Source organism: Octopus bimaculoides, chromosome 4, assembly GCF_046866305.1.
Source record: "Octopus bimaculoides isolate indiv1 chromosome 4, ASM4686630v1, whole genome shotgun sequence".
Lineage (NCBI taxonomy): Eukaryota > Metazoa > Mollusca > Cephalopoda > Octopoda > Octopodidae > Octopus > Octopus bimaculoides.
This window is the reverse complement of record NC_142931.1, coordinates 88,781,362-88,798,229: the sequence shown is the minus strand read 5'-3', so window position 1 is coordinate 88,798,229 and position 16,868 is coordinate 88,781,362. Positions and strand designations below refer to the sequence as shown.

Here is a 16,868-nt window from a genome sequence, read left to right as displayed (position 1 = left end):
TGGTACACACACACACACACACACACACACACACACACACACACACACACACACACACACACACACACACTTGCATGTATGCACGGAAAACGCGCACACATCATATATTTGTTTGCTGCATGTATCTTCTTTTCTTTTTTTAATATCTAAACTTTTCTTGTTTTCCCGCATGTGTAGAACCGTTCTTCTAGTGCTGTCTTGATTTTGGAAAACCGTCTCGTAGCAATTACCTATCGCAGTGTATTTGTTGCTATTTTTATTAATATGCATAAAGATATTAATAAACTGATCTACGTTAATATACTGACCTATATTAAAATAAGAAACTGACTTAATAAATATTTTCGTTCCGATACATGCCGGAGTGTTACAGAAAATTAAATTGCGCACATTATTGAAGGCTATTAAGTAAGATATTATACATATAGAATTCATGTAATTTACCAGCTTACAATATTAAACATATTTCAAAGAGAAAAAATATAAATTTATAGTAAATGAAAATATTATAAATATTGCTTACCGTGGTTAGAAGATTAAATTTTTTTCTTATCCCAAAATAGCACTATTGAAAAGTATTGTTATCAGTAAATATCTTTAGCATTCCAATCAAACAGAGGCGTTCGTCCCATCGGATATAGTATTAGAGTTTATTTAACTGAGGAAAATATAAAGAAGACTCTAAGTTATATAAATATAAGTATATATATTGGGCTATGTTTTAAGTTCACAGAACTTGATCATAGAAACTCAAACTAGATTCTTGTTACTAAGGAAACAATTAATGAAGCTTATCAATTGCTTTTCCTAGGCCTTCTAAAAGCATAGGCGGCAGTTTTCAAGAAATCTGTAATATGTAATAAATCATTATTTCAGAGAAAATACTAGGAATATTTTTTTTATCGATAATTGCACGTCTAGCGTTTAGCTATATTTTGAAATATAACTATCCAGTAGAACACCATTCATACAGTGGGACTCTAAAGGTATTATCTTCAGAGTAAGTCTCTCCCTCCAAGATATATCTTCCAGAAAGTTATATACTTTTTTTGATATCAGTTAGAATAAAAAAAATATGCTTGTTGCCAATAAAATGAGATAACATAATAAACTTTGTAGATACTGTTAGATAGACATCACTAATGTAAAATTGTTCATCTTGAGTAACATACACGGAATCAAAGGACAAGGGTCATTCGAACGGCTTTGATAGGCCTTCATGAATCAAGCAGTTAAGACCTGTATGTTTAGTCTTTCGAATATACATTTTGATCAGCATTTCAAGGAAAATCAAACTTTTAATGAGCTGTTGGTCTTTATACAATGTTTTGAATATGTTGTTGCTACAGATAAATCTTACCTACACTGTCTCAATTAATCAAGTTCTATATAAACAACAGGCATACCTGCCAACTCCAAACCTGCGTATCGGTTTTCTCATTATTCTCAAATTCACTTATATTTTATATGCTAAACAAAGAACTTCTACATCAGTGTACAATTTTGCTTTCTAATCCACAGAACAAATTCCGACATGTGATTGCGTCTTATGAAAATATCACCATATACTCAGTCAATCATTTATATTTTTATAGTTGCATTCATAATTTTGTCTTAATCCGCAATCTCATATGAAAATATGTTTTAATAACATTTCCGATATGGCAACGACATTATGGAAGAGCCATTTGAACCATTAGAACCGTTATGGAAGAGCCATTTGAACCATTAAAAAACTGTTAAATTCACTTATAATTTATGAAGTGTCATGAAGTGTCAAAGTTTTCGTCGTACAACTTCATCCTGATCACTGGCAGAACTCCACTGCAATTGTTTGAAAATTCGTTAATGACTGGTTCTTAAAAGCCTCATACTGATGATCATGAAAAATACACGATATGTACTATACAGAGCAAACAACTGGCGATTACATGCACCGAGTTAAGGACTGAAAACGTTATCATCAAATGAACCTCTAAACCATACATACTGAACCTACTATTGAAGAAACCCAATACAGAATCCATTAGTAAACAGAAAAGAACTCTGCTGTGTCGGAAACTCTCAAAATAGACATATTAATGGTGGACTTCATAAGCGCGATGAGGAATGGATTACCAGTGTGCTTAGAACAGTAAATGCTACGATAACAATAAGTTTCATAGTGTAATGGTTATAGATGAGACCTAATAGGGAAGTATTGAATATATGTAGAGAAATTCTGAGAATCCAAACTGAAGTCAAAGTCGTAAAAAAATGTAAATGTATGAATTGATTATTTGAAAGCCCTATACTTTTGACAAGGGGATACTTATCAAAGTAGTTGGGAAATAGAGCCACAGACTTTAAGGAGCATGTGATAACTTCTCTGAAGCTTATAAAGGGACCGATGGCTCTCAAGCAGACTACTGGAACAGTTTTACCATTAATAATAGTAGATTCATAAATCATAACAAACATTTTAGATTATTTGGAAATTATATTCTTCACTTCTGTCTTTTGCATGTGACTCTCTATATGCTATACAATACTTACAGACAATTTACGAGAGTGTAGAACATTTCCTAAGCCAAACATGTTTCTTTCTTGCAATTCGGTATTATATCTGTGCATGACTTACATTTCTTATAATATTATTTACAATTATAAAAATTCAACCTATTTGTGCTTCGTTATTTTCAGTGACATATACACCAAATGTCTGGATACTTTTTTGATCAACTATTTCGATATTGTTTTTATTTAGGCATATATAACGTGCTGCAAAAGTTCTGTACTTAAAAATCCGGTTCTTTTGCAAAGTATTTTTGTTTTGTTACCACTAACTCATACGCCTAGCAGAGTGATATTGTATCACGCGCGATGCAATTGAGTCGTTTGTGTTCAGTCGAGTCCAAGGAGATCACACTTGCAACATACACTGCCATCTAGACTTTTCGAATTAGTTTATCGAAATTAAGCAGAAATATTTCCTTTTTTTTCTTGCGACCATCAACCTGGAAGATCACATTTTTCAACATCTTTGGAAATGTCATCACTTACACAAGTAGCGTCAAGTGAAACAGTAACACGAATGAGATTATCATTTCCAACTAATCTATCCATCTATACTGAATGTGTGTTTATACTATTACTTATTTTTTCCATCGCGTTGTTATTTGAAACATCATAGTATCTTTTATCTTTTATTTGTTTCAGTCATTAGGCTGCGACCATGCTGGGGCACTACCTTGAAGAATTTTTTGTTAAAGGAACCAAACCAGTACTTATTTGCCTGGTACTCATTCTATCGATAGCTTTTGCCGAATCACTAAGTTACGGGGATGTAAACACACCAGCACTGGTTGTCAAGCTGTGGTGAGGGACAAGCACAGACACACGCACGCACGCACGCACGCACGCACGCACACACGCACACACGCACGCACGCACGCACGCACACACACACACACACACACACACACACACACACACACACACACACACACACACACACAGACACACACACATACAGCGGTCTTCTTTCAGTTTCTGTCTAATAAATCATCTCACAAGGCTTTGGTTGCCTCGAAACTATAGTAGAAAACACTTACCCAATGCTACACAATGAAACTGAACCCGGAACCATGTGGCTGGGATGCAAGCTTCTTACCACACAGCCATGCCTGCACCTGTATACTCATTTTCACATCAGTACACTTACATGAAATTTCAAGATATTGCTACTGAGGATATCATATGACAAAATGAATGAAATAATATCTCTACGTGTGCAGTTGCTAAATAAACCACCAACGATAAAATATGGACCATTCAGGAATTACGCTGGTAAAAATTGATTGACAACTTATTTCATTTTCTCCCTGTCCGTTTTCATTTAATCCAAACACCTCATCTAAAAATGCAATTTCTTATTAAAGGAGACAATAGAAAGGCATTGAATTATATATTACCCAACCTAATTTAGACCTACCATAGCAATCCCTAATTCAAAACTCATATAAAAAAAAACTAACCTAAATATTAAGCCAGAGTAAATTAATTTTCCTGTGGATACAGTTCATCTCACGCCAAAAGGTAGATTGGTCAAATGCTACAGAAGTGACAAGAACATTGCAGTAGACCGACAGACTGAAAGCTAAAGAAAGAAAAAAAAAAGAGAAAAGGGTCACCAGACAAAATATTCATGAGTATGTATGTATATGTATGTATGTATGTATGTATGTATGTATGTATGTATGCATGCATATATGTATATATATATATACACACACACATATTTGATATAAATATATATGTATATGATATATGTATGAATGTATGTATATATGAATATATATGTATACATATATGTATCAATGTGTGTGTATGTACTTAGTTATATGTACATACACTATCTCTATTCAAATTCTTAAAAATAAGTACGAAAGTATTTCGCAATTAATTTTGTTTGCTACACTTCTATATCGACAGAATTTTAATTAAACTAAACATTAATAATAATGAATTTTTAGGAAATACATATATATCAATATTTTTACTCCTCTATATTAACATTTTCTTTTCTGAATTTTACATAACTTAATTATTTCTTATTATGGTAATAATTTCCAAATGGTTTCTTAGAGTTTTTTTGTTTTTGAATACGGTGATCCACGTCAGTAGAATTAAAACTCAGCCAATAAGAAAATTCAGTAGAACAGACAAGCTTACTTGTGATGATTGCTATATATAGCACTTTGTTTCTCTTGTTCTTTGCGTGAGAATGACGAAACTAAGGGCAAAAGTTGAAATTAAAGGTTTCAGTAGGGAGACGCATGGCTGAGTATAAAAGAGATGATGTGAAAAGAGTGAGAAGCCAAAGAGGTGAAGGGTACATTTCCTGAAAAAAGCAAACAAACAAAGATAAAAAGACTGCATATAGAGAAACAGTTCTTTGAAAGAGTTTTGTTGGAGTAGAGTGAATTGGGTAGGACTAACAGTTGAAAGAAACCACATAGACATATACATAGGATGACAGATTACAGAATTGTAGAATGGATGGAAGTGCACAGGAAGGAAGAAAGATATGAACAATAGTTGACGGAATTGCAATATTGGTATTGTTTCCATAACAGATTAAATGAAGTACTGTGAGTCAGACAAAAAACCCGAAAAAGTTGAATTTTGAAAAAGACAATTACACTTGTATACAATTACAAACATATGTATACACAAGCGTTCGTTATGTTCAATAACTTAAGCTACGTTATATATTTTATTATAAAAACTTAATAAGATGTACATGCATAACCAAAAGACATATCAATCCGTCGCCCGGTTTAAAACCACACTTAGCTCTCGGGCATATTTAGCAGAGGAGTTCTCTCTGATGGAAGTATTGGAGTCAGATCTTTTGTTTAAAGGTACTATATCCTTTCCTATCATCAGACTTGGAAGCCTTGTAAAAAGTCATAGGCAACGCTCTTTCTCTTGACTTAATAAAAGAAAAGTAATTTTTTTATAGGCAGAAACTTAACAAATGACAATTAATTATTTGCGTCTCCTTCAATTGACAACGGACATAAAAAAACTGAGAAGCAGCATTAAAAATATTGATATTGCATCATTTTTATATGGTTAATCACTCAGCTGTTAACGAGAACTGACTATTTTTGTCAGGGTGGCTAAACGATTAAAGCAAGCCGATTACTGTAGGTTTTCTGGAAGCAAAACAATAAAGCTATAGCTGGAAATTTGGCACTTTTAATGTGATTGCTAACATATTTTAAACATTCAACTACTCATACACTTACAGGCACATAGCTACACACACGTTCATACACTCATATACATACACGCATACATTTATCGTCGCTCGATCAGCCCGAAACAGTACCTACATTTCCGTCATATAACTTCCTATAGTCTTAGAAACCATATACTCTCATAAAAAACAGGAATACCACTAGTCCTAAATATGCTATCTTAAAAGATAGATAAGTTCGTCTCATCATGATTTATCTTACCCAGCTTAGATGATGATTGTGTCTCATACAACCACTAATGTACCGATTATCTTTCTACTGAAGAACTGTTTCCATTTTAACTTTCAGTGGCCATCTAATACAAAGATTCAGCTAACCGGTCATAGAAGAGAGATCTACAGTTAAAAGTCCTTTAAGTAGATCTTTACATCTCGACTTTAGAATTTGACAAATCTACGACTGTGCAATTCTGAAAAACTTAACAATAGAGCTATGTCAACACAGGCTGGATGCTTGCCGTTGGAACGTTCAGGATCAAAATTCAGCTCAATCATTACCGTTCTAGATGTAAACAATATCAACACAAAAGATGCAAAAGGCATATAGTTTTTCATCTTTATTTCACAAGAGACTGTGTGGGGAAGACATGTACGTAATTTAGTGCGGAAATAAGCAAGCCATACTTCTTTCCTTTAAGAAGACAGTTTATAAGATACAATCATTAATCACAAATACGCCTGTGATAAATGTCGATTATTAATATTATAGGAAGAAACTTTGGCTGCAATATTATAATTCCGCATAAGGCAATGAGCTAGCGGAATTGTTAGTACGTCAGGCAAAATACTTAGCGGCATTTCGTCTTTACATGCTGAGTTCAAATTCTGCCACGGTCGACTTTGCCTTTCATTCTTTCGAGGTCGATAAAATAAATGCCAACTGAGCACCGGTGTTGATCTAATCGACCTATCACTCCCCGGATATTTCTGACCTTGTGCCAGAACTTGAAGGCAGTATTATCATTTCACATAAAGCAGCGGGTTAGCAGAATTGTTAGCACGTCGGGCAATATACCTAGCGGAATTTCGCTGGTCTTTACGTTCTGAGTTCAAATTCCACCGAGGCCGACTTTGTCTTTCATCCTTCCGAGTCGATAAAACAAGTATCAGTTGAGCAGTGGAGTCGACGTAACCGACTTACTCTTTCCCTGAAATTGCTGCTTTGTGTCAAAATTTGAAACCAATAATATAATTCCACATGCTTTTATATTATAAAAGCATCTCCGCAGCTTTTTGTGGTTAAGGAGATGATAGTTACAAGAAATCGTTTGTATATTTTGATACAACTTAGAATGCACATAAATTCTTCACAGTCTATGATTTACTACACTAATGGATTGGTTGGTTTCATCATGTTTCATCACATATATCTGTGTGAATCTGTAGAATTACTAATGTCTTCATGACATCCATTTGAATTAGAGTGAATCTCAGACTAGTCGTTCATCTCTGTCTGCTTCAAGTTTCCGGAAACGAAGCATATATTTGCGTAGATGTTATGGACTTCTATGTAAGCGAGATGTGATTCACTCCTCTGGACAGTATTTTGACGACGCTTTCCTTATATTTGCATCAAATGAAGATGGTAATGTTCTTTACCGTATACTTTCACAAAAGTATATACCGATCAGGCTTAGAAGCTTTCAAAGTCTGGGATTTATTTTCTAAAATGCTTTCCACAGAAACTACTCTGCCTGAATTTTAGCATTAAACTATGTTTGTAACCCAGGTGGAGAGAGAGAGAGAGAGAGAGAGAGAGAGAGAGAGAGAGAGAGAGAGAGAGAGAGAGAGAGAGAGAGAGAGAGAGAGGTGGAGAGAGAGAAAGAGGGAGAGAGAGAGAGCGAGTTTAATATGAGTTTAATTAACAGCGTCATTAGCTGCTATTTATAAATGACCCTAGATAAGTGGAGTAGCTTCTATCTTCCGATTCTCTAGTGAAGCTGCTAGGTCAGCTGTGTCTCTTATATACCAACAACGACTGTGAAAATAAGGTGGTCAATGACAGTCTGAATATAAATACTTTTTCTACAAAGAACAATTGCGAAGACATATAATTTTAGTGTTTCTGGAACTTCACTCGAGTCTTAATTGAATAAAGAAATCTCTTGCTAAATGCTTTCTCCAGACTGTAAACAACAGTCGTAAGGTGTTATGCACAAGAAAATACCATAGAATTCTAGTAGAATTAGAAAAGAGAGTTCTCCAATATTTACCAAAATGTAGTAATCTCATTTTTTTTCCTTGAAGAAATATACAGTTTCAGAGAAAACGTGAAAATATTCTGCGTTGCTGGTTGTCTCTGTCTCAAGACACATATGTTAGTAAGATACCAATCCCATCTAATAACAATAGTTGCCTCATAAAAAATTTAATTTCGGTCGTTTGCCAAATAATATTGCATAGTTGTGTTATCGATGATTTTTCAATACTTCATTGGAGTTCATCATTTCTGTACTGGAACATCTTAGCTCAAAAAGCCAACTTGCTAGGTAGCTTGCCTGTCTACAATTGTTTTATAGAAAAATGTTCCAATTTTATATCGATGTAAAACGTTCTGTCAAATTAGTTCCTTTACCTCTAAAAAGCAAAATTAAAATATTTGATAAATAAAAACTGATCAATTAAATACCAGATAAACAGACAGATCGGGGTTGATATAACTGGCTAATAAAAGAATAAGTATATATTCTTTTACACTTATCTTTCGAAACACACGCACACACGGTTCGATGGGTAAATTGTCTCGCATTGTTTGTTTTTGATTTTGTCGACTACACCGTATAGTAGAGTCAGTTGCGCATCGTCTGTGAGAAAAACAGGACCACGATGCAATTGAGTCTGCCAGAAATTTGGAAACGACATGCTGTACTGCTGGGCATTTGCAACGGAAGCTCCAGTACGAACATTTCAGAGTGTTTGGGTGTTAATCTGACGACAGTGCAATGCGAGGACATGTACCGAGTTTGATAAACATCAAACATCCAGGCAACATCATGGTGTTTGGAGTGATGACTAGTGATGGCAATGTTATGCTTCCATTCATCTCCACATACAGCCTCAGACTCAACATGAAGTCCTATATCAAGTGCCTGAAAGAGGTAGTACTGCCATGGGTCAAGAGGGTGGCTGCTGGAAGACCCTATGTCTGGCAACAGGACTCTGCACCATGCCACACAAGCAGGAGAACTCAGTCATGGCTGTCAGACAATTTCTGCGACTACATCACCTCTAACATCTGGCCACCTAACTTCCCCGACTGCAACCCCCTTGCGTGTGGGGCGCAGTTGAGTGAGAGACCAACAAAGCTCCTTGTAACACCAAAGATGAACTGAAGGCAAGGATTATAGTAGCATTCACTTAAACAAGGAGACCGTCCAGAAGAGTTGCAGGAGATTCCGAAGTCGTCCAGAGGCCGTGGTTGAAGCTAATGGCGATTTTATTGAATAAATTTACTCTTTAGTATTTCAAGATATTTCTATGTGATTTTGGTAAATATATCATTTTCTATGTGATGTCAGTGTTATTTTCATTTTTGCGTAATTTAGATGACAACACATTCACCGCACCATGTATATACATATACGCATGTATGTATGTATGTATGTATGTATGTATGTATGTATGCATGTATGTATGTATGTATGTATGTATGTCATTATTCAGTTTATTTCAAGATTTCTTACCGATAGAATAAGAACTGGTTTCTAATCCTCGATCCAAAGCTCTATCATTGGAATTTCAACATCAACAACAGGGTATGTATGTATGTATATATGTATGTATGTATGTATGTATGTAAGTATGTATGTATGTATGTATGTATGTATGTATGTATGTATGTATGTGCAAATTTGTATGTTTTATGTATGTATTCTCATGCATATAGTTACATATCTCGACATGCTCATATATATATATATGAATTGGATCTGTAGTCTTCGAATTGACTTTCTCCTTTCTGGTTTTGAGAAGCCTAATTTCTCAAGATTGGTATTTAGACAGTGTGTTACATATCCCAGGGTCCCAATAATTATAGATATAAACCTGAACTTGTAATCTGGATAGAGCAACAGCAGATTTCTCAATAGTTCAGCATAGGTGTTCTCTTTTCTACTGATCTTCAGCTTTATGTTAACATCCGCTGGGAAGCTAATTTCCACAACTGTGCACAGTTTCTCTTCTCTATCCCAAATCATTTTATCAAGTCTATTGTGCTTACATTTTATTGAGGTCTACACTGGTACATTCCACCAGTATTCCTTTCCATTACGAGTGGATATGGCTTCTACCATATTGTGGTTTTTATTTCTTTGTTCTAGGGATTATCCTTCCTACGGATTTCAGTATAAAGTGTCCTAGCTACAACGTCATGTCTCATCTGTAGATAATACCGTGATGACATTTTCGGACAACTGCTTATGATGTGGGTGATATCTTCAGTGTGAACTCCACAAAGTATGCATCGATTGTCACATTTTACGGCTTTTCCCGCATCTCTATCCCTTTTGTGCATCAGGTACTTGGTTGATATTTCCTGTTCCTGGATTGCAAACACATATCCTTCAAAGTGGGAGGTAGTAATCCGGCTCTTAGTCCATGATAAACTGCTTTGATGATCGATGTTACTATCATCACGGAGCTTTCTAGTAGCATATCCATGCATAGTCTTCTGCCTGAATAGGCTCATCGTTTAATCTGATGATATGTTGCAGTATTGGGCATGTATTCTAGGTTATAAGACAGAGCGTTTTGCTCAAGGAGCCGTCTTCCAAGTCTTATGTTTTATCAGCCTCATGTATGCAAACTTGGTCAAGGGATGCATTTCGACACTTGGTGGTTAAAAGATGTTGCCGAAGGGATATGATGCGACATTCAAAGGCATTTTGGATCAATGTCAAGCCCCTACCATCTTGTTCACGTTTTATGTAGAGGCAGCCTACGTCACAGTTTAGGTGGAAATTATGTGTGCTTGTTAGTATTTTTCGGGTTTTCACATCACTGGCTCGGATCTCATCCAGCGTCCAATCAAGCAGCCCAAATGTTGGTATGATTACTGACACTGCAAACACACTGTGGGCCACTGTTTTATTGAATGCAGAGAGATGTATGTATTTATGTATGTAAATTGGAATTTCAGCATCAACAACAGGTAATTTTTGTATGTGTGTATGTATGTATGTATGTATGTATATATGTATGTTTGTATATATACATGCACACATACATACATGTATGTACGCATGTATGCATATCTGTATGTATGCATGTATGTCTGTGTGTGTATGTGTATATGTATGCAAGTGTACATGCATGCGTGCATAGAAGAGATCAGAGGCAGATGCAAATTACTATCACATATTTTTTTTACATATATTCCAAAAATTGCTATTACCTTCCTTACTTTAGGAATAGCTTCATTTCAGAAATATTTTCATTGGCTCTGGTAATTTTTATAACACATTTTATAACATATTATATTTTATTCTAAATTATTAGATATATTTTACAGCGATGAGCTGTATTTAATATAGTCTGAAGGTTATTAAATTTTATTTTGACAATGTTCCAAATAAACATTTTATTTTTACAGGGATCAAATATGAAACGTATTTTCTAATTACCGCTCCATACAATTTTTCACCCTGCTCGTGGGAACAATGCTCATATTGTAAAGTTTATTTTTATGTGTTTACCAAGGCGCTGTTTTGGCAGAGACATTAGAGCGGATACCCGTAACGTTCAAGAACTTCCCACATAGTGTTGAGTAAGAGCGACTTGAAAATATTGACAAAATCAAAGAAAATTATGTACAGGTTCTTAATTTTTTTACTACCACGCCTCCCCTAGGAATTTGTCTTTCTTTCCACGCACCCTTGCATCTATAAATTTAATTATCTCCCAGATTTTAAATAAAATCTAAAATATGTTTTTAGTCTTTTTATTGAATATGAATTAGTTACATTATACAAACTATGTATAATTCTATGTATAATCAAATTATGCAAAAAGTGAGATACTTGACACTGCTTCTTAGCAAAAAAAGTTGTTATTTTTTAATATGAATTAGTCACATTATTAGTGAGATACTTGACACTGTTGTCAAACTTCTTTCAGAATCACATTATTTCATATATATGAAAACTGTGGATCAAACTTGTTTATAATCTATTAACTGAAAAAGATTTTAGTCTTAACACGATAATAATATCTAAGCTTTATACCAGTGATTCTTAACCTGAGTCTTGTAATAAAAGAACTTACAAAATAAAAGGCAAATGCTAAAGCTACAATTCAGAATTAGTGAGGGATATGAAGTGGGGTTAATAACGACAGAAAATGATAAGAGGCGCTAAGGCAGTAGAATGAGAAAACTAATGGTATAAGGCAATACTTTTGCATTTTTTCATAAACTTCTCATTATTTGACCATGCTCTCGTTAAGAGAATAAATATAATTAGAGAAATTTCTGCTTTTCCTCAAGGGCTCACGCCCCACCACGGAAATTACTGATGCCTCTCCCACCCAGGATAAGAACCAATGCTCTAGACACTTTTTGTGTGTCGTGGGGGAGAAGATTATATCGATATGTAGCATGTTCCTCGATCAGGTCTTAGACTACATTAGTTTTCTCAGAGAATTCGTTCAACAATGTGAGATCAGTATAGCACTAAGAATATTTGCGTGGATTTTTCTGTCATGGGAGATAATAATTTCAACTATATGTAACATCCTCTCTCTTTTTCTTTTTAAATTTTCTTAGAACGATAGTATCTCTCAAATCTACAGATATGTTGGCTTTGTTCCCATAAAAAGAAGGCTGACGTGACGAATCCGACTGAGATACATTTGACCACCACATTTTATAAGTTTTGCTAGATTTTTGATCTGGCACCGCAAATTTGTTGTTTCGTAATTTTGAAACTGCAACTTCAAGTTTTTGTGGTGAGGGTGGCGTATCCAGGTATGGACAAACAATTTGATGTGGGGTATTGTCAATACCTTCTGGCAATACATTTGATGACCGATTAAGTTAATTTTCGAAATGTTTTATGCCATCTCTTCTTTAAAGCGCCTTTTCTGCTAGAGTGAGGTTTTTACATGCCAGTTTGTTTGGCGCTGCTCGCATTTTTGTTAACCCCAAAACATTTCAAATAAAATCTCTTGAATGGTTCTTGTCTGCATAGTCTAGTATTTCTATGGATTTGCAATCCACCGTTAATTTTCCGTAGTTTTAACTCTTTGTTGTGCTTCTGTCATTGACCTCAAAATTCAGAATTTTCTCTCAGTCAAATTTACCTTTTTGCTTTTCTGCAACTACAACTTTCATTCTATAATAGTTTTCATCAAGCCAATCAAATTTCTGACAATGAAGTGTGCCAAAATTTTCTTCTGCAGAATCACGTATCACTTATTTGAGCATGTTCAGCTCTTCAATCGTGATCCCACAAACTAGTTTGTTATAGACTGTTGTTCATAGCAGTATAATTATTGTTGCAAGTACTGAGACCTTGAAAACGTTTAATATTTAATTTTTTCCTTCCAACGTTGTGTTGAAGCTTAAATGATCGTTTTATTTTAATTTTTAATTTCGTTAAAACCATCTGTAATCAGTCTCAGAACCACTATTGGATCGTACTGATTTATTAATTTGCACATCATCTAATATATCTCATTACCGTGTGATGACAAAATCTTAGAACAAGAACGCATCCATGTTTACAAGTTATTTTGATGGAAAATGATGTTAGTTATGGTAGATTCAATTCGCCAAATAAAGTTTTAGTAATAACACACCATTTGCATTGCATCTATTTACTCAGGTCTGCCATTTATAACTGTGCATCATTCATAGCTCCTTTCAAGGTGAACATCAAAGTTCCAAACTAGAAATAATTTTTCATCTGAATTAATAAACCATTGCACTAAACAATGCGATACATAGAAAACATCTAGACTTCCTTTAGCGTCCAGAAGGGCTTGAGCAGAGCATAAACATTGAGGAATGCAAAAAATTGCTTCCTTATTTGATAACACGCTCACATAAAGAGCTTTGTAAAATATCAAACTTCTTCACCAAAAATGTATGTAAGTTTTCACCAACACGTAATCCTTTCCCTAAAAGTATAACTTTGGTTATTCCCAATGACGTTATTCCATATCGATTCTGGTGTAATGAGAATGTTGAAATTTCAAAGTTCACGTGATGCAAGAGCTGTTCCTTCAGGTTTCTTACAATAAAAGTCATTAGATATTAAGCTCTAATAGATAAGAAGGTTCTTGAAAACTTTTCAAACCTCACGGTCCTCCCTAGGAGGGTACGTGAGAATTGAAGAGAGTGTAAACAAATTAGGTTGTTTATTTAATATAAGATGGTCTTAAATTTTAAGCTTTTATCAACATTATGGTATAGAAAGTAGGTGCAACTGATGTAAACTCTAATTTGTCTTCTCACAAATAAAGATAGGTATCAAAAATACTTTCTCTACTATTTTTTGTTTGTTTTGTTGTTGATGGTGCCTGGGTTTTGTCAGTTTGAGAGCAATTGCGTTAATAGGCTTCCGATGTTAAAGGATTCATGTAGGGTGAGCAGGGTAGCTGTGGATGGACTGTTTTTGATCGAGTTCTCGGCTCTTCAAGGCCGAATTGGTTGAAGTAGCATGTGTACACCACCAACAACAACGACAACCACAGCAACTACCACTACTATTACATGTACATGCAATTCATAATATGTCGAAACTGAACCAGTATCATTTTCAAATATTGTTCAATAGGGTGTGCACCAGCTATTTTAATCAATGGAATGTTTAGTGACTTGATTCAAACCATTTGCACACAGCTTACCTGAAAATATAACTTAACTGCCTGATAATATATTTCAAGTTAAAATCGTTGAGGATTGCTTTCCTTTTGTCTAGTTGCTGCATTCGGTTATACAGGGCTTTTGATATGGAAATCATCCGCCACACTCAAAGGGGGTCGTGAAGAGCGAAAACTGTGTGAACAAGTTTTCATGTTTAACATACGTAAGATGGCTTAATTTTTTTAAAGCTTGATCAACATTTTGGTGAAGAAAGAAAGTTTATAAAATTATATGTATGCAGAGACCATTTTGCTTTCTCATAAAGAGGAACACTGTGCCAAATGATTTTTCTGATTTTATGTTTTTGCTACATGGATGTGTGGGTATTTGTCAGTTTGAAAACCACTGCCCTAATAAAAGAGTATCTCCTGTGAGAAGATTCATAGGGTTGAAGCTTGTGTTGTTTACGGAAATGTGTAGAATGAATAGCATAGATACTAAATAGGATTGCTCAGACATAGCTGTAACTGCTGGAGATCTCTGATATCTCAAAAAAAAAATTCCATTCCACATTCAAACTGTTAGTTCTGAGCCAGATGCTTCTAGAATACATCAATCCTGTCCTCGACTCCTATTTTTCATGTAAGTTGGAAATATAAGCAAAAGAAAAGGGAAGCAGAAAACGCCCCAATGGAATGAAGGAACAACCCGTCGCGTGAATTGGTGATCAACTGCAATGATCTTGGTCCCGCTGTATGATTGTCTTGCGACAGTGATAGATGCATTCTGCTGTAGTGAACTGCTGGGTATCTAGTCTATCTTGGTCGTTGTGATAGAAGGTCTATCCAACAAATACTGCTTTCAACTCCCGTGTTAATAAAATGTCAGAAGAACGGAGATAGAGGGTAATGCAGTCTGAGATATAGTACCCGGAGAAAGGACACGAGTGTGGTCGGGACTGGAATGCTTTTCATCATAACTCTGCTCGTTCAGCATCGAATTAGTGCTAATCATCATCATCATCATCATCAACAACCGCAACAACAACAACAGCAGCAGCAGCAGCAACAACAATAACAACAACAACAACAACAACAGCAGCAATTATAACAACATCATCAGCAATGATAATGGTTTCAAATTTTTGGCACAAGGCCAGTAATTTTGGGGAAGGAGTAAATTCAATTACATCGACTCCGCTGGTCAACTGGTACTTATTTTATCGACTCCGAAAGGATGAAAGGCAAAGTCGACCTCGGCGGAATTTGAACTCAGAACGCAAAGACGAAAGAAATGCCGCTGAGCATTTTGCCCGGCGTGCTAACGATTCTACCAGCTCGCCGCCTTCATCAACAATGATAATAACAACACATGTACATGTCGTTAAAAAAAATGCTGAAATCTGACTAATATGAATTTTGATGACCATTGTATGGGATATATACTGGCAATTTTTATTGTCAATACATGATATATGAAACAATTATTATATTCGATATCTGTAAGCTTCAGTGACACAATTCAATTTAATCTGAAATAGCTTACCTGAAAATATAACGTCTCTGACTTGTTCGCTGATATCAACTGCTTTGATTTCGTGTAATGTTATCTCCAACAACATATGTAAGGGCAACGAACCTTTTCACCTGAATACCGCGAATACCATGTGCTTTTTCACTTAATACATAAAGCTGCAGCTTAGTATAATACATATAAGCTGATTGACAACTAAGTATTGTATTTTAGCCAATCGCAGGCTCTAGAGATTCGTGTGTGAATTAGATTATTTTCGCTAATTTTAAACCAATTTGGTTGGTTTCAAATAGCATTTTTTTTGTTTTCTTTTTATATATCTATGTTATGCAGCATTATTGATAGTTGCATCTCCCAAGGGTATTAGCGACTTTAAAGAACGAAGTCAGTTCACTTTCACTGCTATGTCCTTGAGAAAATCCTGACTGTCATATCTCCCCACCAAATTCAGCTTCCATGTACGAGACAACTATTAATGATTTTATGAAAATGTAAACATTGTTTTGCACGATTGTGATTGACTCAACTTTTAAACTACCACAGCTGACAAAATTTCTACAAAGTCATTACTTAGCCTCTTATGACCACACATTATCAATTGTAATAAGAGGCCATTCATACATGGCCTCAGCGATCCATGGATGCTCCGTGACTATTTTCTGGGGCCCTCTCCTTAAAAAGATGCTCACCGCTTTTGAATTCCAAGAAAAACCCCTCTCAATATCG

At 35.1% G+C, this 16,868-nt stretch overlaps 1 protein-coding gene across 2 annotated transcripts in view; it reads right to left on the bottom strand.

The window, feature by feature from the left end:
* Positions 1 to 16,314, bottom strand: part of LOC106872339 (uncharacterized) — a 90,315-nt gene extending 74,001 nt beyond the window's left edge. Inside the window, exons 1-2 of one of the 2 annotated variants that reach the window (XM_052967220.2) lie at positions 16,155 to 16,266; positions 4,017 to 4,138 (exon numbers count right to left, since the gene is read on the bottom strand). Coding sequence is in view for 1 of the 2 variants with exons in the window: in XM_014919286.3 (XP_014774772.1) it covers positions 16,155 to 16,230 (76 nt within the window). In the remaining variant the exon portion in view is untranslated. Of the gene's footprint in view, positions 1 to 4,016; positions 4,139 to 16,154 lie in introns of both variants that reach the window. The other variant, XM_014919286.3, reaches the window with a different exon arrangement.
* Positions 16,315 to 16,868: the final 554 nt, after the last annotated feature.